Raw genomic sequence first — 27,826 nt, forward strand, 5'->3', positions numbered from 1 at the left:
TATTTTTTATATTATATGGCTGAACACTTTCCATACATTGCTCATATATTTGGTGCCTTTTACTTTAAAACAATATTCACATTGAACTTTCCCATTTTTATCTCATATAACTCTTTGAAATAGGACAGTTATTCAGCAAAGTTAGTATTTGGCACCTCCTGGAATTCAGTATGAGCAGCTGATACTGAGGCCACTTCCATAGTTTCTAAAGCTACTGCTATTCTACAGTGTTCATCTGTGGCTGTTTTAGACTTGAACCTTTGCTAAAGGACATTCCTAATTGAGCATATAAACTGTGGCACTAACTAGAAGTCTTCCTGGGAGTTTCTTCGTATTTGGCAGAGGAGGGGGCTGGACTTCTTTAGGACTATCCAGCTCTCCTTTTGGGATCCTAATCCTATAAAAATAATCTAAATGTTTTTTTCAGTGATCCTTGCAATCCTCTTGGTTGAGTCCTGGCTGGGTTCACCTGGAGAGAGTCTCCCTAGAGTGGATATAGACCTCCTGTTTCCACAAACTTTGTCAAGTCAGGGATATTGAAAGATGTTGGCAAGAGAGCTCTACCAAGTACTGTCAGTAGGCTTGCTGTGAATGCCGTAGTGTTCACATGTTCTGGGGGCTGGGGAGAGGAGGTAGATGTTGCAGGAGGATTGATTACTGCTGTAATCATTTTTCACCTATTAATGCAAAAGCCTTTGCTTCTCTTGTTTTCTAGGGATTGTTCCCTGAAGGGGAGACCGTTTCATCTCTTCCGATTACTCATCCAATACCATGAACCTGAGCTTTGTTCTTTTCTTGATACAAAGAAAATTACTCCAGACTCCTATGCACTCAACTGGGTAATAAAGTGAAAGTAGGAACATTTAATGAAAAATAGATTTATATAAAACTATAGTTAGGTGTTTTTTCCTAAGGGAGAGAAAGAAAAGTACTAAATTATAGACTATTACTACGTAAACCAAAGGAGTAAAATTATTGGCATTTCAAAATAACTTTTCTTACTCTTCACTTAGTCAATAAAGATAATTTGGTATGAAGTTTAGCCTTTTATGGCATGTAAATATAAGTAATATATAGTTAGTATTAGTTATATATAGTTATAGTGACATTAATATTGTAGTTATAACTAATGATACATAGTATGTTAGCTGCATATAAATTAGTTATACATATAGTTATGTATAGTTAATATTAGTTATTTAATATGTTAATATATTATAGCTGATATCAAATATATACTAGTTATATATATATGTAATTGTCAATATGTGCATGTAATATATGTAAATATATGATATCAGTTCAGTTTGGAACTTCGTGTTTTAATTGTTGATGTTGTATATAACAATTGGCATATAATCATAAGGAAAATGACTTAAGATTATCAAATGGTTGATACAAAAGAATGTAAAGTACAATTCAGTGCTCTGTCATTCTCCAATTTTTGTTTTCAGTGGAAAGGCTTAAGTATGAGTGGTTTTCAATCCTAGAAACCTTTCAGTACTTCTTATGCTTTTAAATAAATTTATTGAAGGTCCATTATTTATATGGATTAAGTTGATTAGAAATTTAAGCAATTTTTTTTTTTTTTTTTTTTTATTGTTGGGGATTCATTGAGGGTGCAATAAGCCAGGTTACACTGATTGCAATTGTTAGGTAAAGTCCCTCTTGCAATCATGTTTTGCCGCCATAAAGTGTGACACACACCAAGGCCCCATGCCCCTCCCTCCATCCCTCTTTCTGCTTCCCCCCCATAACCTTAATTGTCATTAATTGTCCTCATATCAAAATTGAGTACATAGGATTCATGCTTCTCCATTCTTGTGATGCTTTACTAAGAATAATGTCTTCCACTTCCATCCAGGTTAATACAAAGGATGTAAAGTCTCCATTTTTTATTTATTTATTTTTTTTTGTTTAGACTCCACCCCACTGATATTTATTTATTTATTTATTTATTTATTTCATTGTTGGGGATTCATTGACGGTACAATAAGCCAGGTTACACTGATTGCAATTGTTAGGTAAAGTCCCTCTTGCGATCATGTCTTGCCCCCATAAAGTGTGACACACACCAAGGCCCCACCCACCTCCCTCCTTCCCTCCTTCTGTTCCCCCCCCATAACCATAATTGTCATTAATTGTCCTCATATCAAAATTGAATACATAGGAGTCATGCTTCTCCATTCTTGTGATGCTTTACTAAGAATAATGTCTTCCACATCCATCCAGGTTCATACAAAGGATGTAAAGTCTCCATTTTTTTTAATGGCTGAATAGTATTCCATGGTATACATATACCACAGCTTGTTAATCCATTCCTGGGTTGGTGGGCATTTAGGCCGTTTCCACATTTTGGCGATTGTAAATTGAGCTGCAATAAACAGTCTAGTACAAGTGTCCTTATGATAAAAGGATTTTTTTCCTTCTGGGTAGATGCCCATTAATGGGATTGCAGGATCAAATGGGAGGTCCAGCTTGAGTGCTTTGAGGTTTCTCCATACTTCCTTCCAGAAAGGTTGTACTAGTTTGCAGTCCCACCAGCAGTGTAAAAGTGTTCCCTTCTCTCCACATCCACGCCAGCATCTGCAGTTTTGAGATTTTGTGATGTGGGCCATTCTCATTGGGGTTAGATGATATCTCAGGGTTGTTTTGATTTGCATTTCTCTAATATATAGAGATGATGAACATTTTTTCATGTGTTAGCCATTCGTCTGTCATCTTTAGAGAAAGTTCTATTCATGTCTCTTGCCCATTGATCTATGGGATTGTTGGCTTTTTTCATGTGGATTAATTTGAGTTCTCTATAGATCCTAGTTATCAAGCTTTTGTCCAATTGAAAATATGCAAATACCCTTTCCCATTGTGTAGGTTGTCTCTTTGCTTTGGTTATTGTCTCCTTAGCTGTACAGAAGCTTTTCATTTTAATGAAGTCCCATTTGTTTATTTTTGTTGTTGTTGCAATTGCCATGGCAGTCTTCTTCATGAAGTCTTTCCCCAGGCCAATATCTTCCAGTGTTTTTCCTATGCTTTCTTGGAGGATTTTTATTGTTTCATGCCTTAAATTTAAGTCCTTTATCCATCTTGAATCAATTTTTGTGAGTGGGGAAAGGTGTGGGTCCAGTTTCAGTCTTTTACATGTAGACATCCAGTTCTCCCAACACCATTTATTGAATAGGGAGTCTTTCCCCCAAGGTATGTTCTTGTTTGGTTTATTGAAGATTAGGTGGTTGTAAGATGTTAGTTTCATTTCTTGGTTTTCAATTGGATTCCAAGTGTCTATGTCTCTGTTTTTTGTGCCAGTACCATGCTGTCTTGAGCACTATGGCTTTGTAGTACAGACTAAAATCTGGTATGCTGATGCCCCCAGCTTTATTTTTGTTACAGAGAACTGCCTTAGCTATACGGGGTTTTTTCTGGTTCCATACAAAATGCAGAATCATTTTTTTCCAAATCTTGAAAGTACGATGTTGGTATTTTGATAGGAATGGCATTGAATAGGTAGATTGCTTTGGGAAATATAGACATTTTAACAATGTTGATTCTTCCTGTCCATGAGCATGGTATGTTCTTCCATTTGTTAATATCCTCTGCTATTTCCTTTCTGAGGAGTTCATAGTTTTCTTTATAGAGGTCCTTCACCTCCTTCGTTAGGTATATTCCTAGGTATTTCATTTTCTTTGAAACTATGATGAAGGGAGTTGTGTCCTTAATTAGCTTCTCATCTTGACTGTTATTGGTGTATACAAAGGCTACTGACTTGTGGACATTGATTTTATATCCTGAAACATTACTGTATTTTTGATGACTTCTAGGAGTCTTGTGGTTGAGTCTTTGGGATTCTCTAAGTATAAGATCATGTCGTCAGCAAAGAGGGAGAGTTTGACCTCCTCTGCTCCCATTTGGATTCCCTTTATTTCCTTGTCTTGCCTTATTGTATTGGCTAGAACTTCCAGCACTATGTTCAATAGTAAAGGTGACAGAGGACAACCTTGTCTGGTTCCAGTTCTAAGAAGAAAAGCTTTCAGTTTTCCTCCATTCAGTAAAACATTGGCTGTGGGTTTGTCATAGATAGCTTCAGTCAGTTTTAGAAAAGTGCCACCTATGTCTATACTCTTCAGTGTTCTAATTAGAAAAGGATGCTGTAGAATATAAATGTTTTGGCACAGTAACTGAGATAACGCCGGAAAGGCTATGTTAACCACTGGGATAAAAATGTGTCAAATGGTTTATGAAGTGAGTGTATGATGCCCCATAATCATATCATTGTATACACTTATGATTTAATAAAAAAATTAAAAAAAAAAAAAAAAAAAAAAAAAAAAAAAAAAAAAAAAAAAAAAAAAAGAAAAGGATGCTGGATTTTATCAACTGCTTTTTCTGCATCTATTGAGAGGATCATGTGATCTTTATTTTTGCCTCTGTTAATATGGTGGATAACGTTTATGGACTTATGTATGTTAAACCAGCCTTGCATCCCTGGGATGAAGCCTACTTGATCATGATGAATGACTTTTTTGATGATAAGCTGTAATCTATTGGCTGGGATTTTGTTGAGAATTTTTGCATCTATATTCATGAGTGAGATTGGTCTGAAATTCTCCTTTCTGTTTGGGTCTTTTCTGGTTTTGGTATCAGGTTGATGTTTGCTTCATAGAATGTGTTGGGGAAGATTCCTTCTTCCTCAATTTTTTGGAGTAATTTCTGCAGTACAGGAATAAGCTCTTCCTTGAAGGTTTGATAGAATTCTGGAGTGAAGCCATCTGGACCAGGGCATTTTTTGGTTGGAAGATTTTTTATTGTTTCTTTGATCTCAGTGCTTGAAATTGGTCTGTTCAGGAGCTCTATTTCTTCCTGGCTGAGTCTAGGGAGAGAGTGTGATTCCAAATACTGATCCATTTCCTTCACATTGTCAAATTTCTGGGCGTAGAGATTCTGGTAGTATTCAGAGATGATCTCTTGTATCTCTGTGGGATCAGTTGTTATTTCCCCTTTATCATTTCTGATTGAGGTTACTAGAGATTTTACTTTTCTATTCCTCGTTAGTCTGGCCAATGGTTTATCTATTGTATTTATTTTTTCAAAAAACCAACTCCTTGTTTCATTAATTTTCTGAATGATTCTTTTGTTTTCAATTTCATTGATCTCTGATTTGATTTTGGATATTTCTTTTCTTCTACTGAGTTTAGGCTTAGATTGTTCTTCTTTTTCCAATTCCATAAGATCTCTTGTGAGATTGTTGCTGTGCTCTCTTTCTGTTTTTCGATGTAGGCATCTAAAGCAATGAATTTTCCTCTCAAAACTGCTTTTGCAGTATCCCACAGATTTTGGTAGCTTGTGTCTTCATTGTTGTTATGCTCAAGGAAGTTAATGATTTCCTGTTTTATTTCTTCCTTCACCCATCTGTTATTCAACAGAAGATTGTTTAATTTCCATGCCTTCAGGTGGTGTTGAGCGTTTTTGTTAGAGTTGAGTTCCACCTTTAGTGCCTTATGGTCTGAGAAGATACAAGGTAAAATTTCAGTTCTTTTGATTCTGTTGATATTTGTTTTGTGTCCCAGGATATGATCAATTTTGGAGAATGTTCCATGGGGTGATGAGAAGAATGTATATTCTTTATCTTTGGGGTGGAGTGTTCTATATGCGTCTATCAAGCACAATTGTTCTAGGGTCTCATTTAAATCTCTTATATCTTTGTTTAATTTCTGTTTAGAGGATCTGTCCAGCTCTGTAAGAGGAGTGTTTAAGTCCCCTGTCATTATGGTATTATCAGATATCATATTGCTCAGACTGAGTAAGGTCTGTTTCAAGAATCTGGGAGCATTTAAATTGGGTGCATAAATATTTAGAATTGAAATGTCTTCTTGTTGTATTTTTCCCTTGACCAATATAAAGTGACCATCTTTGTCTTTTTTGGCTTTAGTTGCTTTAAATCCACATGTATCTGAAAATAAGATTGCAACTCCTCTTTTCTTCTGAATTCCATTTGCCTGAAAAATTGTCTTCCAACCCTTGACTCAGAGCTTTAATTTGTCTTTTGAAGCCAGGTCAGGTGTGTTTCTTGCAGACAGCAAATGGATGGCTTGTGTTTTTTAATCCAGTCAGCCAATCTATGTCTCTTCAGTGGGGAATTCAAGCCATTAACATTTATGGAGATAATTGATAAGTGTGGTAGTATTCTATTCATCTTATTTTGTGAGAGTCCATTGCTTAGTTTTATCTTTTGCATCAGTGTGGAGGTTAGGTTCTGTCCTTTAATTTCTGAGTTCTTACTTTGCTGCTGATCCATTGTGGTTGTCAGTGTGCAGAGCAGGTTGAAGTATTTCCTGTAGAGCTGGTCTTGTTGTGGCGAAAAAACTAAGCAATTTTAAATATTCCTTTATTTATTTACAAGTAATGATAAATCCATTACATGTTAACATAAATAGTCTATTTTAAAATGCAAAGGAACTATATTTTCCAAAAGAAAATTAGTAAGAATAGTGGCATTGTTTTACATTTTTTCAAATCTTATTAATGTTTGGCTAAATCAAAGACAGGTATATTCTCTTATCTGCTTCTTTATTTTTATTTTTTTATATATATTTTTGGAGAGAGTCTCACTTTGTCATGTTCGGTAGAGTGCTGTGGCATCATAGCTGAGAGCAACCTCAAACTTTTTTATTTTCTTTTTTTTGACTCAAAGTCTCAAGCTGTCGCCCTGGGTAGGGTGCTGTGGTGTCACAGCTCACAGCAACCTCAAACTCTTGGGCTTAAGCAATTCTCTTGCCTCAGCCTCCCAAGTAGCTAGGACTACAGGTGCCTGCCACAACACCTGGCTATTTTTTTGTTGTAGTTGTCATTGTTGTTTGGCAGGCCAGGTCCAGGTTCAAACCCACCAGCCTCAGTGTATGTGGCCCGTGCCCTACTCACTGAGCTGTGAGCGCTGAGCCTGGAAAAATAATTTTGACCTCACAAACTCCTATAAATGGGAGTCTTAAGACCACCCTTTGTGAACTGCTTTTCTGGGCTTATTTGAAGATCTTTTTAAAACAATGATTAAGTGCTAGATGACTTTATATTCAAAGTTTAAAAATATTGTTTGATTATGTCTTACGTAACTTTCCTTCAGTAAGAATCCCATTTCTGCCAGTTACTAACTGTGTGATCTAATACAGCCCTGGGCTTCAATTTCCTCATGTGTAAAATGGAAATAATAAGGCCCTGTACCTATCTAGGAGGATGATGGGATGAGGTAGCAATGAAGAAGTGGTGATTAGAGAATTCTAACTAATTTCACTTCCGGGCTCATTTTGAACCTCAGTAGCCTATTATACTTTAGTCTTGTCATTTTGAGTTAAAATACCTATAAAATTGTAGCTTCTCTTGAGATTCATATGTTGCCACTAAATCCACTTATTTATGTGAAAGTAATAAACTATTTCTCTTAAGCATTTTAATAATAAGTAGAAGTATTTTTGCCCATGAAATGTCATTTTAGTTGCCAGAACCCTAAGTTCGTACTCAGTGCTGGGGGCAGGAGGTTTAAACTGAGTACTAAAACAACTGTTTTTTTTTTTCAGCTGTCGTGCGAAATAGTTCGTTCCTGCTAATAGTATCCTGTTGATAAAATAGAGGGTTTTTTTCCAACCATGAGATCAGACATTTAATTCTTAAATAGCAAGAACCTGTAACTGAACCAATGCAGTGGTAACTTTTGGTAGCTGTAGTTTAGCTAAGTGAGTTTAGAAATGGCAATGTATTACTATTCTGTTTGCATTTACCACTTCTGATCTGTATTTGTAGTAGTAATTTTTTAAACAACAAAAAACATTTGTACTGTTATGTACTTTAAAAGCCTTGTGGTCAGGTGTGATGGTGATTACATTGCTGGGGAGTCCAGCTGCAGCCCATGGCTGGTTATGAATGCTTAATCTGAGAGTTGTTTGGAGCCACACATTAAGCACACAAACACTGATGAAAGCTAATGAGCGAAAAAAGGTCCAGGCATAATTTTCATGATATCCACCACCTTGGGTAAGCATTCATAGCCAGCTGTGGGCTGCAGCTGGACTCCCCCATAAGACCTTTTCTTTTGCCGTTTTTTTTTTTTTTTTTGAGATGAGGTCTTATCTCTGTTACCCAGGCTGAAGTGCAGTGGCGCAATCACTCTCAAGTTCAAGCCCCTTGAACTCCTGGGCTTAAGCAGTCCTCCTGCCTCAGCCTTCTAAGTAGCTAGGACTATAGGTGTATACCACCATGCCCAGCTAATATTTTTTTTAATTTAGAGGTTGGGGGTCTTGCTATGTTGCCCTAGCTGATACAGGCTTTTTTCCTATTCCCTACATAACCACTTACTAGCTCTATGAGCTTGAAAAAGTAATTTAATTCAAATCTATTTCCTTACCTCTAAAATAGGGAGAAAAATGTCTACTTTGCAGGCCCCTTGTGAGAATTAAAATAACAAACAATATGTGACAGTAGTTTAGTACCTAGCACAAAGTATGCATGAAATGCATATGTTCCCATTAGCCTTCTTTGGCCATTAGCAGTGTTTTAAATTTAAAACTAGAGATGGAATTGTTTTTGTATTTGATGACAATTGAATGATATAAACAATCACTGAATTTGTGCAATTTAAAACACAATCTGGCTATAGAAACTTATGAATTAACTCTTTTATTTGAAGTACAAAGCCCTAGAGCTCTTGAAATCTCTTAAAGGATGTGAATATTTCATCTCTTTAAAATGATGTACAAGTAAGCTTCAGGGAGCAATTCATGTTTATTCACGTGTTATCATTAAAATTATATTAGGTATTCTTAAATTATCATGTTTGATCTTCACAGTTATGTTTTAAATTAAACACTGTGCTGTTACTAATAATAATTATGCTACTTACTATTATAGAACTCTGTCAATAATTATGGTAGTTATGCTATGGCCGAGATAGGTGCTGGTTGGTTACTTTAGATATTCTAGGTTAATTATCTCTCTTTTCACAATAGTATTAGAAAATGGGTTGTAGTATTCGTTTTGTTTTTTTTTTTAAGAAGTAAAAATGAAGCTTTAAAGAGGTTAAGTGATGTGTCCTAAATCACACAGTTAGTTATTGTCTGTCAGCCCTTGAATCTGTTTTACCTTTGGATTTCATACACTAAAAGTAGGGTAACATGTTAAATATCAGGTGCAAATAATGTGATGTAATGTTACTTATTCATTTACTTTAATCTTTTTAAGAGAGCAAATCAACTCCAATGGTTTATGTCTCTCATTTCCTGATTACAGCTTGGAAGCCTTTTTGCATGTTACTGTTCCATTGAAGTCACTCAGGCAATATGGGATGGATATCTACAACAAGCAGATCCATTTTTTATTTATTTCTTAATGTTAATTATCCTTGTTAATGCAAAGTAAGTATCAATTGGTTAGATTTTTTTCATGTCTTCGGGGTGCTTTGTTAATATTTAACTCAAATTTATTATTAATATATTTGATTCCCTTTTACAGAGAAGTTATTTTAACACAAGAGTTAGACAGCAAAGAAGAAGTTATCCGTAAGTATCATTTAATGTAGAGAAAACATTTTCACTTTTTCTCCCTACAACTCAATTTGCTTACCCCAAAATTTAGGGGATTAGTCTAGAAGAGCTCTGAGTCCCATTCAACTCCGGCATTCTATAAACACTCTCCAGGTACAGACGTTAAAGACTGTTCTTTTTCTGATTTTGCCATCCTCATTCATTCCTTCATATTTTTTCACTCTTTCATTCTTCTCTGTGTACTATTTTCTATGGTTTCAGTGTTCAGATAAAATGCCCTTCTCTCTCCCTATTCGTTCCTTAGTTTGTCTTTCAGTATGCAGCTTACATAATACTTCCATTATGAACCTTTGCTTTTCCTTTTGGATTCTCTCCATTTCAGCCTCCACACAGGCTTAGTTATATCCTCTCTATATTGCCTGGCACTTTGTATTATCTGTATAAGAACATAATTACTTTTATTTGCTCATAAAAGACAAAGTCAAGAACTCTTTCTTAGACATTTTTTATCTTCTGGGGCCCTGGCACATTGTATGTGTTTATTAAATAATACATAAGAGAATTCTGATTAAGGTTAATAATGAATTTGATTTGGTTGCCTGACACCATCCTTCACTATCAGAAGACTCACTTTAGTAGTTTCAGTTCATTTGGGGAAATCCACTTCTTCATAAGCAGCCTTAAAAGTGTCACAATTAACATGCCTATACGTAGTTTTTATTATGTTGAAGATATTTTGGCTTTGGTTTTTCACAGACATTTTATTAAATTTTATCTATAATCATATTTCAGAGTTCTTGGAAAATACTCCATCCAGTTTGAATCTAGAAGATATAGAAGACCTTTTCTCTCTGGCTCAGTATTATTGCAGTAAAACACCAGCTTCTTTTAGGAAGGTACAAGATAAGAAATGACCAGCCATTCTGTGTTTCACATTTTGTACATCATTTTATTATTTACTCTGTATCTACCTTAGTTAAAATACTCTAGATTGTCATTCTTTTTTTTTATGTTTTGCAGTTTTGTGTGTGTGTTTTTATTTACTGTAAATACTCTCCCTAGTGGAGAAACAGGTTGAAAAAGATGGTAGAAACCATCTTACTGCTGTTTTGATTATTGTCATTTCAGATCATGAGAAAATTGTCAGATATATCCTAAATTAGTGCTTTCAAAATTGTATTACAAAAATCTAATGAAGGATGTATAGTTACGCCTTCTTTATCTGGAGTTCAGCCTTGGACGACCCTAATGATGCAGAGCCGTCTTGCAAACAGAGTCATTTAGCCCCTTAGTGATCTAGATCCTAGACCAGACATATGCTTTCAATAAAGGACCTGACTAGAAAGTATTTATAAAGCAGACAGGTTTCCCCTGACCTCAGGTGCCCATGAGAGCATTATCTTTTTTATTTTTCTAAGCATTCTGTCATAATGATTTCTACTTGGTAGTCATCACGTCACTGAAATGTCAAGGTAAGGTTAAATTATGTTCAGTACAGTGCGTTTAGCAGGTAAGAGAAACCTTTTAAGAACATTTCCTTCAGAATAATTTAAAAAGATTTGTTTCTAGGGACTAATTGCAGTTGTTTTAATGATTTCCTTATGTAGACCACATCAGTTTCCAACAATGCTGGGAAGTCAGATGGCAGGATAGTAGTTTAGGATCCTGGCTGAAAAAGAAGACATATTCTTTTCTTTTTTAGGAGGAATACTTTTTACTCTTCAGATATAGTAAATAATCTGCATTAGCAGCTATAAATTTGAATAGTGTTTGGATCAGTATATTATGCAATTCATTTCTACCGCAATTTAATTTTTATTACATTAAATATGAAAAACTATGAGTAACCATTTTTTAAATCGAATATTTAACTATAGGTTATACTTTAGAAAAATAGCTGTATAGAATGTGTTACTTTTTTCTTAGCCTTTCATTTTGTGTGAACTCTGACAGGAACTTGTGTATGGACGTCTATAGCTTTTAGCTATTCGAGATTATGTAATATTAAGTTTTAAAAATCACATGACTCAACAATAACATGTCATTTTGCTTTTTATCATGGTTTAGTAAGAATATTTTTAGGAAAAAAGTTAGATTTTACATTTTCTTCATAATGTTTTGAACATTTCTCTTTGAATAGGATAATCACCACCTCTTTGGCAGTACTTTGCTGGGAATTAAGGATGATGACGCAGATCTAAGTCAGGCTCTTTGTCTGGCTGTCTCAGTGTCAGAGATCCTTCAAGCAAATCAGCTGCACAGGGTAAGTAAAGGAGACTCAGTTTGTCAGGGGTCTGTCTTTTAAATACAAGGAACCAACAGGAATCATCACCTGTTTGATGATCCCTATAAAATTTTTTTTTTTCTTTTTTTTTTTTTTTTTTATTGTTGGGGATTCATTGAGGGTACAATAAGCCAGTTACACTGATTGCAATTGTTAGGTAAAGTCCCTCTTGCAATCATGTCTTGCCCCCATAAAGTGTGACACACACTAAGGCCCCACACCCCTCCCTCCATCCCACTTTCTGCTTCCCCCCCATAACCTTAATTGTCATTAATTGTCCTCATATCAAGATTGAGTACATAGGATTCATGCTTCTCCATTCTTGTGATGCTTTACTAAGAATAATGTCTTCCACTTCCATCCAGGTTAATACGAAGGATGTGAAGTCTCCATTTTTTTTAATGGCTGAATAGTATTCCATGGTATACATATACCACAGCTTGTTAATCCATTCCTGGGTTGGTGGGCATTTAGGCTGTTTCCACATTTTGGCGATTGTAAATTGAGCTGCAGTAAACAGTCTAGTACAAGTGTCCTTATGATAAAAGGATTTTTTTCCTTCTGGGTAGATGCCCAGTAATGGGATTGCAGGATCAAATGGGAGGTCTAGCTTGAGTGCTTTGAGGTTTCTCCATACTTCCTTCCAGAAAGGTTGTACTAGTTTGCAGTCCCACCAGCAGTGTAAAAGTGTTCCCTTCTCTCCACATCCACGCCAGCATCTGCAGTTTTGAGATTTTGTGATGTGGGCCATTCTCACTGGGGTTAGATGATATCTCAGGGTTGTTTTGATTTGCATTTCTCTAATATATAGAGATGATGAACATTTTTTCGTGTGTTAGCCATTCGTCTGTCATCTTTAGAGAAAGTTCTATTCATGTCTCTTGCCCATTGATCTATGGGATTGTTGGCTTTTTTCATGTGGATTAATTTGAGTTCTCTATAGATCCTAGTTATCAAGCTCTTGTCTGATTGAAAATATGCAAATATCCTTTCCCATTGTGTAGGTTGTCTCTTTGCTTTGGTTATTGTCTCCTTAGCTGTACAGAAGCTTTTCAGTTTAATGAAGTCCCATTTGTTTATTTTTGTTGTTGTTGCAATTGCCATGGCGGTCTTCTTCATGAAGTCTTCCCCCAGGCCAATATCTTCCAGTGTTTTTTGTTTTTCCTATGCTTTCTTGGAGGATTTTTATTGTTTCATGCCTTAAATTTAAGTCCTTTATCCATCGTGAATCAATTTTTGTGAGTGGGGAAAGGTGTGGGTCCAGTTTCAGTCTTTTACATGTAGACATCTAGTTCTCCCAACACCATTTATTGAATAGGGAGTCTTTCCCCCAAGGTATGTTCTTGTTTGGTTTATCTAAGATTAGGTGGTTGTAAGATGTTAGTTTCATTTCTTGGTTTTCAATTGGATTCCAAGTGTCTATGTCTCTGTTTTTGTGCCAGTACCATGCTGTCTTGAGCACTATGGCTTTGTAGTACAGACTAAAATCTGGTATGCTGATGCCCCCAGCTTTATTTTTATTACTAAGAACTGCCTTAGCTATACGGGGTTTTTTCCGGTTGCATACAAAACGCAGAATCATTTTTCCCAAATCTTGAAAGTACGATGTAGGTACTTTGATAGGAATGGCATTGAATAGGTAGATTGCTTTGGGAAGTATAGACATTTTAACAATGTTGATTCTTCCCGTCCATGAGCATGGTATGTTCTTCCATTTGTTAATATCCTCTGCTATTTCCTTTCTGAGGATTTCATAGTTTTCTTTATAGAGGTCCTTCACCTCCTTCGTTAGGTATATTCCTAGGTATTTCATTTTCTTTGAAACTATGGTGAAGGGAGTTGTGTCCTTAATTAACTTCTCATCTTGACTGTTATTGGTGTATACAAAGGCTACTGACCTGTGGACGTTGATTTTATATCTTGAAACATTACTGTATTTTTTGATGACTTCTAGGAGTCTTGTGGTTGAGTCTTTGGGGTTCTCTAAGTATAAGATCATGTCATCAGCAAAGAGGGAGAGTTTGACCTCCTCTGCTCCCATTTGGATTCCCTTTATTTCCTTGTCTTGCCTAATTGTATTGGCTAGAACTTTCAGCACTATGTCGAATAGTAAAGGTGACAGAGGACAACCTTGTCTGGTTCCAGTTCTAAGAGGAAAAGCTTTGAGTTTTACTCCATTCAGTAAAATATTGGCTGTGGGTTTGTCACAGATAGCTTCAATCAGTTTTAGAAATGTGCCACCTATGCCTATACTCTTCAGTGTTCTAATTAGAAAAGGATGCTGGATTTTATCAACTGCTTTTTCTGCATCTATTGAGAGGATCATGTGATCTTTATTTTTGCCTCTGTTAATATGGTGGATAACGTTTATGGACTTGCGTATGTTAAACTAGCCTTGCATCCCTGGGATGAAGCCTACTTGATCATGATGAATGACTTTTTTGATGATAAGCTGTAATCTATTGGCTAGGATTTTGATCCCTATAAAATTAATTTACTGCAATAGTGTAGCTCTTTTGCCCTTTTGAATGATTAATATGTTAAATCATCTGCTCAGAGAGTCATCTTTAAACTTGCCAGCTTGTGTGTGTTTTAATCGTCAATAATTATTTTTGTCATTCTTGAGACCAGTTTTTGTAAATTGTCATATCGTTTTTCATGTCAGCAAAATGACTAAATGTGACATTGTAAAAGGTACTTCAGAGGGTGAATTTAGCATGTAATAGTTAATTTCTGAGTCATTTAAGCTAATTAAATTACATAGTTTAATGCCATGAAGCATGTAGCAAAGGAGAATTTTGAAAATATGCCTTGATTTTCTATTACGATCTTCATGAAAATCTAATGAGGCAGTTTGACAGGTGGTATTTTTCAATATACACTCTTTGTCACTAGCAATGCAACTATTTACCATGGATGTATATTTAGAAGGTGGGGTATATTTTTAAGGTTGAGGGCAGGAGAGGAATGGACATGGACAGTCAAGCCTTTTATGATAGATTTTTCTCAGTTGGACTTCTAACTGTACTAGGTATTCATAATTTTCAAACAATAAGCATTTTAATTTTTTCTTATTTGAACTAAAAAAAAAAACAAATGAAAACATATCGTCTGGTTTAAAAGAGACCTCTATGAACTTCTTCAGTTCAAACTGGCATCATGGAGCCTCCCTTTATCTCCTCATGTAAGAGTCTTTTAGTTCTTAGATGAATTGAGCTGTTGATAAATTTGTGGACTTATTTGCAAAAATAGGAACAGTGTATCTAGAGTTGTGTTTATAACGATGTAGTGTTTACATGATCACACATTTAAAATTGTCATGCTAATATGATTAGTTTTATAACTCTGACTTCTCCTGCTATATATTTTAAGACTTTCTAGTCAAGAACAATATATGAAAAGTGATTTAACTGTTTAAAATGAATAAAACTATTTAGGACCTTAAGGTTATTTTCTTATGCAGGTAATTGGGCCCTCTTAATTCTATGTTAGATCATTTAAAAAAATAAATTTATTTCCTCATTGGTTAACTGTCAGCATTACATTGTGTAATGTGAACCTCATGGCAAATTCCAGTATGTCATATGTTGTTTCCCTTTTAGGAAGGAGTCCGCTTTTTTGTGGTGGATTGTCGTCCTGCAGAACAGTATAATGCTGGGCATTTATCAACTGCTTTTCATTTGGATTCAGATCTGGTTAGTATAAGTGATGATTAATTTTTTTGTGAAAAAGTAAGAAAGTACTTTTTTTCTTTACTTCCTAAACTTATATACATACATGTCTCAGACTGGGAATGTTTTTCTTTCTGCTTAAGGAAGGAGTCTTTGCTCTTACAAAAAAAGTGTTGCTTGCAGGTTTCCTTTACCTGGGATACCATTTTGGCATCATAAAGGGTAGATGAAAACACTGCAAACTGTGGCTTCACTATTGCATTATTGTGTCAGTAAATTCTAACCTTACAGCCAGCTATCTGTTAGAGCACTTAGCATAGTGCTTCGCGCCTAGTAAGTACTCTATAAACATCAGTTTTTATTGTAATTGGGTAAGAATTTTATAAGCAGCCAGACATGGTAGTTCATGTCTGGAATAAAGCAGGAGGGTCTCTGGAGGCCAGGAGTTTGAGTTCAGTCTGGGTAACATAGTGAGACCCCATCTCTACAAAATAAAATTTAAAATTAGTTAGGTATGGCAGTATGTGCCAATAAGTCCTAGCTACTTGGGGGACTGAGGCAGGAGGATCACTTGAACCTCGGTATTCAAGGTTGCAGTGAGCTATGTTCACACCACTTCTCTGTCTCAAAAAAAAAAAAAAAATTCTATAAACTTTCACTGTAAGCCATTTTTAAAATCATGCTTATTTATACAATCCATATAATAAACTACTAAGGGTAGTATCTGGCATGTAAATGTACCATCCTAGAGTCATTTCGATTGAGGGATTGGGTAAAGCAAGTAATTATTGTCAAAGATGGCTAGAGCTATTGGTAGAATTGAGACTGACAACGTTCAATGTGTTCTGGGGTTATTAGAGTGTCAGGGATGGGGGAAACAGGAGTAGGATAAAAGCCCCTTTTACTGGATATATATAGTCAACCCTCTTGCTTCCCAACATGTCTGAAGTTGATGCTGAGGCAGGGTGTTTAGAAGACTTAGTGGTTGACAAGAAACTCATGGAAAATGGAGGTAGAAGAACCGATGGTATTAGATACCATCGGTGAGATAGGCCATTTTAGCTTGTTCATATTCTTGTACCTTTTTCTTCCTTGATTTAGGTCTTATTTTAAAAATTTACCAAAATAATTTATGGATACCTGAATTAAAAAAATTTCAAAGAATATCTCAAGTTAACTGCTATTAACAACTTGCTTAATCCTGCAGACCTTTAATATGTATTTATATATTTCTTGTTCTGCCACTTGTTTTTTTACTTAAGTACAAGTAATGGTAGATAGTATCCATCTTACAGATATACCATAATTTATTGCCTGATTGCTGTACACTTAGGTTATTTTCTATTTTCTTGAAATAATGTTGCAGTTAATGTCTTTATACATATTTAGTGAACTTACGTAAACAATTCTATAAAATAGATTCTAATAAGAATTGTTGGGTTGAGGAGTGTAGGCATGTAAATTTACTAGAGACTATTATACTGCTCTTTAAAAAAGGCTGAACCACCTTACATTTCATAACTGTAAAGAAAATATACCATCAACATTAGTGAACATTATCATTCCTTTTTTATTTTACCAGAATGAGTGAAAAATTGTAATTATTAATCAAGTTGAATATCATTTGTTGTGGTGTGTGTTTATATTTTTTGATGTTTTGTTTTTATAACTTGCTTTTTAATAGTCTGTTCATTTTTCTATTGAATTTTCAATTTTTTTCAAAAAAATTTTTCTCTAGATAAAATAAATTTTTCTCTAGTAGACAGGTATCTTTGAGTAAGTTAATCTTCCCATGAATTTTTAAGTTTTATTTTATTTTAATGTGTTATAAATACATTTATAAACATTTCTTTTCTCTTATCCCAGGGATTTTATTTATATTTTATTTATTTCATTTTCCTTTGTTTTCATGGTGGCTTTTTAAATGTTGGATTGTCTCCTGAAAAAATATTTTCAAGTTTTGCAAATGTATGTGAAACATGGCTTGCCATGTTTTTAATTTTTTTTTTAAATTATCTAGATGCTCCAGAATCCATCTGAGTTTGCACAGTCAGTTAAATCCTTGCTGGAAGCTCAGAAGCAGTCCATTGAGTCTGGCTCCATAGCTGGTGGGGAGCACCTCTGTTTTATGGGCAGTGGCAGGGAGGAAGAAGACATGTATATGAACATGGTCCTGGCGCACTTTTTGCAGGTATGCTGACATCTGTTATTTCCATTTTGTTTGGTTATTGCTTGGTTATTTTAAGAAATTCACATAGATAATTTTTTGTTTTCATGTACATTGTCAGATTTATCTGTATTTTTCTTTATAGCTTCTTGGTTTTGTGTGTTGCCAAAAATTGTTGTATCCTCCAGATTTTTGTCAAATTTTTATATGGTTTATTTTGTAAGTCTTGAACCACCTGGAACTTATTTTTGTGTAAGAAATGGGTTAGGAATCAAAATCAAATTTTTCCAGTTATCTGACTAGTTTTACTGCCAATTTAAAATATTGCCTTTTTAATATGCTGTATTCTTCTATATATCAGGATCTATTTCTGGATTATTTTATGCATTGATCTTTTTTTTTTTTTTTGAGACAGAGCCTCAAGCTGTTGCCCTAGGTAGAGTGCTGTGGCATCACAGCTCACAGCAACATCCAACTCCTGGGCTCAAGCGATTCTCCTGCCTCTGCCTCCCAAGTAGCTGGGACTACAGGCGCCTGCCACAATGCCTGGCTATTTTTTGGTTACAGCCGCCATTGCTGTTTGGCGGGCCCAGGCTGGATTCAAACCTGCCAGCTCAAGTCTGTGTGGCTGGTGCCTTAGCCACTTGAGCCACAGGCGCCTAGCCTTACACATTGATCTTTATGCCGGTTCATGGCATGGTACTTTTTACTAGCTATATATAGCTCATTATAATATCTTCATTTTGAATTTGAATAAATGCAGCATACATGCAGGTTTATTCCTTACCCTTAGGCATCTTTCCTTTTTGTGTTTGAATGTTATCTTCAGCACAACTAACTTTCATTAGTGGTTTTTGAAACCTGTTCCTCTGCTTACTTTCAAAACCTCATTTACGCATTGGTGGTATAGGGGTTAGTTGTTAGTTGTTAGCATAGCTGCCTTCTAAAGCCTCATTCAGTGATGGATTTCTTTATAAAAATTTGTTTATTCAGTATTATTTCATAGTTTACATATTAAAGTCCTTACTTCGATTGAAAACTATGGAATCAGGAAGATAGTATGGGTGGTTATGACACAAGCCACTCAGCTTGTACTCATTTCTATTCATGTTAATGTGACTCTGATTTGAGAAAATTAAGTCTAAATACAAAATTCTTGGAAGGCAAAACCGGAGAAGGAACAAGGTATTTGGGAGAGGTATTGTAAGATAATTTTAAACTTAATAAACAGTTTAGAAACTTACACAGAATAACAAAAATAGGAACCCAAACTTATTTTACTCATAAATTTACCTGGCCTGTTCTAAAAATGCTTCAGTATATTGTGAGAGCTGTCATACAGCAAGAATTTGGAATATTGTGAATTTCTTTTTTATTATTCAAGTTCTTGATGTGGTTTTAGAAATTTTTTTGCCAATTTTCATTATGGAAAATTTCAAAGAAACTGAAAAGTAGGGAGAATTCAATACTATAAACTCTTTATAAAAAACATAACTACATTATCATAATATTATTAAAAAGTCTAGAGTTCAGGTTTCCTCCATGTTGCTAAGATCTGAAACAAGACATTATATTTATGTAATGTTCATCTCTTTTAATTTATGTGTTCCCCCAGAAATGTATGTTCTTTTTTTTCATTTTTCTTCTTACATATATTTGTTAGAAAAACCCCAGTTAATTTGTCTTAAAGAGTTTCTCATACACTGAATTTTGCTGATTACATTCACATGGTATCATTTGTTAGGTTCTGTCCCTGGAATTTCCTGTGAGTAATTAATCTAAAGGCATGATATATTGTCTTTTGCAGAGGCGCGCGCGTGTGTGTGTGTGTGTGTGTGTGTGTTGGAGAATTGTTTGCTTCTGCCAGGTGGCAAATACTGTGCAAATGTCTCTCTCTTTGTGTCTCTCTTTTTTGGTGGTTGTTCATATTACTTAAAAGTCCAATTATATTTTTAGTAGTTTTGCAAAATGGTAACATTCTGTTATTCTCTATAATTAGCTATAATATTTCTTTTTATGTCACTTTTTTATAATACAAAGGACACAATATTTTGAAAGCTTTTAGAAACCACTTTGATTATATACTAAAATGCCATTTAACTTATTTTGGCTTGACTGTTGTATTATTTGGACTGTAATATAAGTAAATCACAGTCTTGTTAACAGCCATGAATTTGTCCTTTTCTTTCCACCTGAGGATTAGACCTTAAAATATATAAAGTAAAGTGCCAAAGTCCAAAATGTCCAAGAAAAAAGGTCCAGGAATTTTAATATATAACCATATGTTGTGCTTGTCAGTGTTTTAGAATTATCAGAAATGTTATTTAAATTGCATTTTTGGAATAATTTAAATTTTATTTTTCATTATAGAAAAACAAAGAATATGTGAGTATTGCCAGTGGAGGATTTATGGGTAAGGTTTTAATTTATTAATTTCTTTGCCTCTACCTATTTTTTTTTTTTTTTTGAGATAGATTCTCACTTTGTTGTCTAGGCAAGAGTGCTCTAGTGTCAACTTAGCTCATAGCAACCTCAAACTCTTGGGTGTAGGCAATCTTCCTGCATTGCCTCCCAAGTAGCTGGGACTATAAGTGCCCACCACAGTGCCTGGCTAGTTTTCTATTTTTAGAAGAGACAGGGTCTTGCTCTTGCTCAGGCTGTTATTGAATTCCTGAGCTCAAATGATCCTTCTGCCTTGGCCTCCCAGAGTGCTAGGATTACAGGTATGATCCACCTTGCGCAGCATCTCACTCAGCCACTTTGCTTTTACTTTTTATAGGACATTATATTATCAAGTGACAAAATTAGTTAATGAGTAGACTTTCTCTTCAGTCACTGAATGTTTCTAGAAAAGGCAAGACCAGCAGGACATATCAGTAGCAGACAAACATAATAGGCAGTTGAAATGAGTGAAGATGTTAGATTGTGTTTCAAAAAAACATGTCTGTAAAGATACTTGAAAAAGTGCCTGTATTATTTGCCTCTATGCAGAGAAGGTTTAGAAAATAAAGACTGAGAAACAACATTTGGAGGAATACTTTTTATAGTACACCTTTTGTACTATTTGGGTATTTTGTTATTTTGTTTTTGAACTACTTGAAAGTATTAGCTATTAAAAAAAAATCATACGGGGCGGCGCCTGTGGCTCAGTGAGTAGGGCGCCGGCCCCATATGCTGAGGGTGGCGGGTTCAATCCCAGCCCCCGCCAAACTGCAACCAAAAAATAGCCAGTCATTGTGGCGGGCGCCTGTAGTCCCGGCTGCTTGGGAGGCTGAGGCAAGAGAATTGCGTAAGCCCAAGAGTTAAGAGTTAGAGGTTGCTGTGAGCCATGTGACGTCATGGCACTCTACCTGAGGGCGGTATGGTGAGACTCTGTCTCTACCAAAAAAAAAAGAAAATCATCTGAATGGAATAAGATAAACTGACATTTTCAAATCTGCAGATTAATTTTTTTATAATCTAGTATAGTAAAATGGCAAGATCTTCAGTCAAGATTTGAGAATTTATGAAGTGTTAGGTCAGTGTAATAAGATTAAAAAAGAGATATCATAAAAATACTGAACTGTAAGTGCTGGGGAAAATAAATGACAAAATCAGGTCAGTCTGTAAATACCTTGTACTGAAGGATTAAACAGCTGGAGCTCTGAAAATCAATATATGTTGAAGGTAACAGAATCTTAGGTTTTAATCATGGGAGTCTTATAAAGAATAAGTTATTTTTCTTATGCTATAACTTAGAATTTTTAGAAAATCAGGATCTATTTCTTATTGCTCTTTGTTAACATTTGAAAGGATTGCAAATATATAATGGCCTGGTAACTACTCAGTGTTCTATAGAAGAGATTATTTTAATAAGTCATGTTAAACAATCATTGGCTCTAGGGCCAGTGTTATTTGTTAGGAATCTTGATAACGTGATGTAAAACTTGGTTATTAAGCTTGTAATTCTCAAAAGTGTCTGAAAAGCATTCTTTTATAGTATAGTCTAGATTTTAGCAACTTCTAAAAATCTGTGAATGATTTCTTCTACCCAGAATAATCTTTCTTTCCATCACTGTTAATGCCTAAGACTGGTTCTTTATTACAGAAAAGATGGATTAATTTCTCTTTATGGCATAACAAAGCCACCATAGATTTTCTGTTAATCCTTTATGTCATAAAAATGCAGAGATTATCTGTTAATATTTGAAATGTTACCTTCTAAAGTTAACATAAAGCAGATACAGTTATCATAACCCTAGAGTCAGTTAAGAAAAGTTAGTGGTGTATAGAGTGCTTTAGAAGGAAGGACAAGAGGAAGGTTGTGTAGCCTGGAGTTCTTGGCTTCTCTGCAGGATTGTGATTATGCCCTTGTATCCTTTTTTCTTGGCTATTACATGTTTATTTTACTTCTCTGGTAATGAATCTTCCATGGTAATGAAAGTTGCTCTTTCAGATTTTGTTTTATATTTTATTTTAAGCACTGCAGCAACACTTGGCTGACATAAATGTAGATGGACCAGAAAATGGATATGGCCACTGGATTGCTAGTACTTCAGGCTCAAGGAGCAGCATCATTTCTTGTGTTGATGTAAGTGTATGTGTAGAATATCTCACAGATTTGGATAGATTTTCAGAAAAGATGATTACCATCTAAGCCACTACCATGACAGAAGTAGATTAAAAATATTTCAAATACATACAATGAGAGGTCATTGTGAGGTTAATGAAATGATGGAGCCAGCCTGCACAGCTAAACTAGTTGAAAGTTCTTGAAGGTCAACTGCTAAATTCAAATTCTCCTAGTTTAGCTATAGTTTGGTATCACCTAGTGACAGTTTTATGCTCCAGCTTAAAAATCGATGGCTCCTATCCCTGTTTGGGACTCTGAAACAATCTGATTCCAGGAATCTCCCCGTGAATGGGCCAGGAGAATACTCAGGCTTACTGTCATCTCTTGCATGCACTACATCGGTACCCATCCCCACCACAAAAGTACATGATTATGATTTAGTCTATCCACATTTGAGAATGGGCGAGGCACAGGAAGACAGGAACCAATTCCCAATCCTATTATATTTGATTTTTAGTTATCAAGATCTGGAGTACTTCAGGGTTTTGCTATAGTGAATATATCTGTTTGTCTGTTATACTTTGGAAATCTCTGGGTAATAAGTCTTTTGTGCTTTTTCAGTATTTTGTGTCAGTTGAATTAGGTGTCATTAAATCATCTTCTTAACATTATAATGGTCCTCATCTACCTAATAATTATTATTTAAGACAGAAATAGAGGGCAAACTGCAGTACAGAGTCATGGTTTCTATCTCGGGCCTCTGGGTCTTACATACAGGGTTCAGGTGTCATCTCCACAACTCACCTTTCTCATGATGCCCAGTATAAAATCTTTCAGTTGTGGCTTTTCCACTGTGCAATAGAAATGTTAATAGCAGAACCTTTCTCATAAAGATAACTTGATTAAATGGGCAAGTACATGTAAAGTGTAGTATACGTAATGGTAGTTACCACAAAATTGTAATTCACTAGCTGTATTAATTGAGGTTTTACCTTCAGCCATGCAAATCAGAGCAGATTATTATCCTCTGCTTCTCAGAGAAGCAAATAAGGCTTCTCTGAGAATTTTCTTTTTAACTCGATACTCTAGGTATCTAAGAGCTTTTTATGTGAAATAACCATTTATTTAATAAACATTTGCTGTTTTCATTTTTAATATCTAAATAGTATTTCATTGCATGAATGCATTATTTATTCAGTTAGTTTTCTCTTGTCAAATATTTTACATTGCTTTTAGTTTTTTCTATATATAATTACTACTGTAATTAATTTTTAGTGATATGCCTGCATATCCAGGAAGTCCTAGAAGTAGAGTGACTTGATCAAAACATAACTCATCAAGATCTTTAGAATTCTGCATATTTATCAAATGACCCTTTAAAAATATTATTCTAATTTTTATTGCCATCCACAGCATTGGCTAGCTTTTCTCCTGAAGCTTTTATCTTCAGATTTGAAAAATACTGATTGAGGCTATTGTCTCAACTGTCTTAAAGATGTGTTCTATTCAAAAGTATCAAAGAATTTCCATGGTTACTGTAATTCTTGTTTGAATTTAGATATGGTTATAGAAACATAGTTTTTGTGTTGTTAATGACTTATTTCTTCTAAAAATAAAAGTAACAGATACACATTGTACCATCATATATAAATAAGAAAAGTATTTAAAAATCCAAAATCACCTATAACTCTACAAAGACAATCACCATTTATATTTTAAAATATTTCCATCAAATCTTTTTTAAACCATTTTTTTTAGTATTTTATTTTAAAAGTGGTGATCATAGAGTACATAGTTTTATTTTCTGCTATTTCACTGAACATGTGAGCATTTTCTGATTATTTTAAAATTATTTTTTTTAAGTATGATTTTTTAAATGACTATTTTACTTTTCCATTGAATAGCATCTGGGCACTTTCTGATTATTTCTTTCCCATAAATTCTGAAGAGAAATGAATGGGCAGAAAAATAGGATCTCTTTTAAATATTTGACACTGATCACAAATTGTCCTCCTGGGTATATGTGAGTAGTCCCATGAAACAACTTAAGTATTATACTCACACTTAATAGGTATATCAGGATAATGTTTTTTCACAAATTAAAGCACTAAGTGGGAATGTTTTGAAAAGCAAGACTTTATAAGTAATAAATGTTTAAAAATTAGCTATATGAATGGAAGTTTGATTATACTTTTGCTTAATTTGTAGACTAATCTGAGATAAGAAAGATAATAGCTTGAACTATTATTGAATAAATAAGGTAATTTAGACTCTATAGACATGTATGCAAATATATTCTAATTTTTTATTTCTATCTTTTATTCTTACCATGATTTTACATAATGAATTAGCTTGTTGGGGCTGCTGTAACAAAACACCACAGACTGGGTGGCTTAACAAAAATTTATTTTCTTACGGTTCTGGAGGCTGAAAGTCTAAGAACAAAGTGTTGGCAGGTTTGGTTTATCTTTAGGCCGGCCTCTCTCCTTGACTTACAAGTGGCTGTCTTCCTCCAATCTCGTCCTCACATGGCTTTTTCTCTTTGTGTGTATGCCTGTGTCTCTCCCTCTTATATAAGAACATCAGACTATCTGACCTCATTTAACCTAATTACCTCTTTAAAGGCCCTATCTCCAAATACAGTCACATTCAAAGTCCTGGGAGTTAGGACTTCAACATACAAATTTGCTGTGGATATAATTAGTTCGTAATACTTAGCTAAACCTCAGCAGTAGTATTTTGCTAATCATTTGGAGAGCAGTTAACACATCTATGTTCTATTTTTTCAGGATGACTCTTCTAATGGCTCAAATGATAGAGGAATGAAATCACTAGTAAATAAAATGACTGTGGCTTTGAAGACAAAATCTGTTAATGTCAGGGAAAAAGTTATAAGTTTTATTGAGAATACATCCACTCCTGTGGACAGGTGAGTTGTTCATACAGTATGAGTTTAAAAAGAATAATTAAAACTAAAGAAACATGTCTTACATTAAGTTAATGTTAGTTGAAGTGAATGAGTTCCAGTAAAGGATCACAAAAAATATTTTCTATTAGATGATGTCATAGTTTGTATTATAACTGTAGGGATGTACTTTAGTACTGTAAAATTTGACTGTATAGATTCCTCTCTCCTCTCCCACTGGCTTAAATCAGATGGGAATAATGAATCGGTCCCTTTATGCCATTCATTAAAAAATGTTTTGGTCCCAGTAAGTATTATATTTCATGTAGTAACTACTTCCCAAATGTGAAGTGAGTGGAGAATCATCTACTCAGTTTAGTGATCTGATAGCAGGAGCTTCTTCCTTGGCTTGAAGAATTTAAAACCTAGAAAATTTGGTCATGCTATAGCAGAAACCCACCTTCTCAAGTTGAAGAATTGAGATCTTCATAGAATTTTGTTTGCTGAATACTGTTTACAAAACTTGATTTTCCTGTGAATTACAAATGGGAGACATGGCCAACAATGATGAATTCAGAATATCTGTTACATTGTTTTTCACAGTAACTGTGAGAGTATTTTTTTTCCCCCTTGTATTAGTCTTAATCTTTCTTGTTCTTGGAGTTTAATGCTAACCTTATAATTTCAACACAGAATTTGTTTCTAAGTAAGGCTTATCTTGGAAATGTTGTGTTATAGTATTTGACTTTACTTCCTTGGAGTCTCTTGAGAAAGTTGAAATATTTGGCTTTAATAACTGAATGTCAGGAATTTGTTGTTTGGCTCTTTATAAAGGATAGTGCAGAAGCATACAAAAGTACATTTTTCCCATTTAGTACATAGCAAAGAAGATAATAGATTATTTTCATTAATCACCCGAAATTGTACCTTATCTGAAATCGTCAGTTGGCAGTTATTAAAGTGTTTTATCAAGCCTGAAAGATTTGTTTGCTTAGTAATGTTGGCTCTCAAAAGCTAACCATTTTACTTTAAGTTAGCACTTCTGAATTGGAGAACTGTTATTGCTACGTTTTATAGCATGAACATTTAAAATTTTATTTTAAAATGCATTTCTTTTATTTTCAAATGTACTGGTGATAAAGTATCACTTGAAACTGGCTTGTCTTCATTTGTCTTTGAAGTTTGGGACAATTATGACATTTTCTTGATGTACCTTTTGAGTTAATAAAACTGATTATACTGTACTGTGTTTTTGCTTTAAAGCCATTGCATTTTTTATAATCATTTTGTTCTGTCCTATGCCTTGATTTGCTATAGAATGTCTTTCAATCTTCCTTGGCCAGACAGATCATGTACAGAGCGGTAAGCTAATGAATAGAACAGCTTTATTACCATCCTTTTCCTTTCCTTTAGCATGCCTCATGCATCTCATGCTGTCTTGGCTAAAATTTCATGCAGCTGTTACAGATGCTAACCTTTTCTCATTCTGCTTTTAGGAGTATATCATGTTGATTGATAGGTTTTTTCTCTTTTATTTTTTTGCGTGATCATTTAAATTTTTTCTCCTTGCATGCTTCTTTATATCTCTCATCCTTCAGATGAAAATCAAGTTCTTTCAAACTTAAGATCTTCATAAAACCTGAAATTTTTATTCTGATACAGGGGAAGACGAACACAGATAATATGTATGTAATCAAGAGTTGGCAGGACATTGGCCTTGGAAATCCTTTATATTTTAAATTTGCTTAATAAGATATACATATTTTGGTTGGTGAGTTGACATATATTGACATAAATCTGTTCCCAAAATGTAGTTCCAGGGTTCTACTTAGGATTTTCCTTGAAAAAAAGGTCATGAGGGGTATTTTAGTGTATAACCCATCACTTCTCTGCCCTAAATAAAATGAAGTTCTTACCATTAAAAGATATAAAGATTCCTTAAGTTCAAGGTTTAAAAATCTACTGTTCTTCAATTAGGATTGAGCAAAAGAACTTTACTAACTTTTTTTGAAATGGCTTTACAGTTTTTATACCCAGAATTTTTTTGCAGTTTAATTTAGAATATTATAACAATAGCTATGAACATTGAAAAAGAAATTCTAGTCATATTTTGAATGTATATTAAGCTTTGGAATAATGGAGTTGACTTTTTCTCAGTCCATTTTAATTTATTCAGTGACTAGAAGTAGCATTTAAAAAATAATAGTTTATTTTCTAATGACTTAACCTGATAAGTTTTTATTTATTATGACTATTCCTACATAATACCAATTTCCCGTCTTCTGTTATACAGGGTGTCCCAAAAGTCACCCTTAAAGTCACCATACATAGGGAAAATGGGACAGTGTAGGTAAGTGTACCTTTATTTACAAAACATTCACCCCAATATTTTATGAAGAGGTGGCCAACACATAGAGAATATTTTATAGGTACTTTTGTAATATTTTGTAAATAAAGGTACATTTACCTACACTGTCCTTTCTTACCTATGTGTAGCAACTGTAGGGGTGACTTTGGGATACCCTGTAATTTTACCTGAAACTATTTAAAAGGAAGTTTGCTTTTTAGAAAATTATACTGTATTTGTGAATCATCTATTTTCTCCTATTATAGGACCGTTGAATAAGTCTAATTTTATTTAACTCAAAGTTTTCTTCCAAATTTTTAATTTTATCTTACCTTTTCTGCTCTGTAAACAGATAATATTTATTTTGGAATAGTTAGAA

General features: G+C 34.4%; 1 protein-coding gene across 4 annotated transcripts in view; it reads left to right on the plus strand.

Moving 5' to 3' along the window:
• Positions 1 to 27,826, plus strand: part of TBC1D23 (TBC1 domain family member 23) — a 78,953-nt gene that overhangs the window by 39,431 nt on the left and 11,696 nt on the right. For 3 of the 4 annotated variants that reach the window (XM_053564928.1, XM_053564930.1, XM_053564931.1), the window contains 11 exons: positions 716 to 839; positions 9,268 to 9,392; positions 9,490 to 9,536; positions 10,314 to 10,417; positions 11,662 to 11,784; positions 15,408 to 15,500; positions 17,497 to 17,667; positions 20,014 to 20,056; positions 22,104 to 22,213; positions 24,985 to 25,124; positions 26,418 to 26,462. In XM_053564928.1, the coding sequence (XP_053420903.1) occupies positions 716 to 839; positions 9,268 to 9,392; positions 9,490 to 9,536; positions 10,314 to 10,417; positions 11,662 to 11,784; positions 15,408 to 15,500; positions 17,497 to 17,667; positions 20,014 to 20,056; positions 22,104 to 22,213; positions 24,985 to 25,124; positions 26,418 to 26,462 (1,125 nt within the window). The remainder of the gene's footprint in view (positions 1 to 715; positions 840 to 9,267; positions 9,393 to 9,489; positions 9,537 to 10,313; positions 10,418 to 11,661; positions 11,785 to 15,407; positions 15,501 to 17,496; positions 17,668 to 20,013; positions 20,057 to 22,103; positions 22,214 to 24,984; positions 25,125 to 26,417; positions 26,463 to 27,826) is intronic. The other variant, XM_053564929.1, reaches the window with a different exon arrangement.

Source organism: Nycticebus coucang, chromosome 16 (genome assembly GCF_027406575.1).
Source record: "Nycticebus coucang isolate mNycCou1 chromosome 16, mNycCou1.pri, whole genome shotgun sequence".
Taxonomy (NCBI): domain Eukaryota; kingdom Metazoa; phylum Chordata; class Mammalia; order Primates; family Lorisidae; genus Nycticebus; species Nycticebus coucang.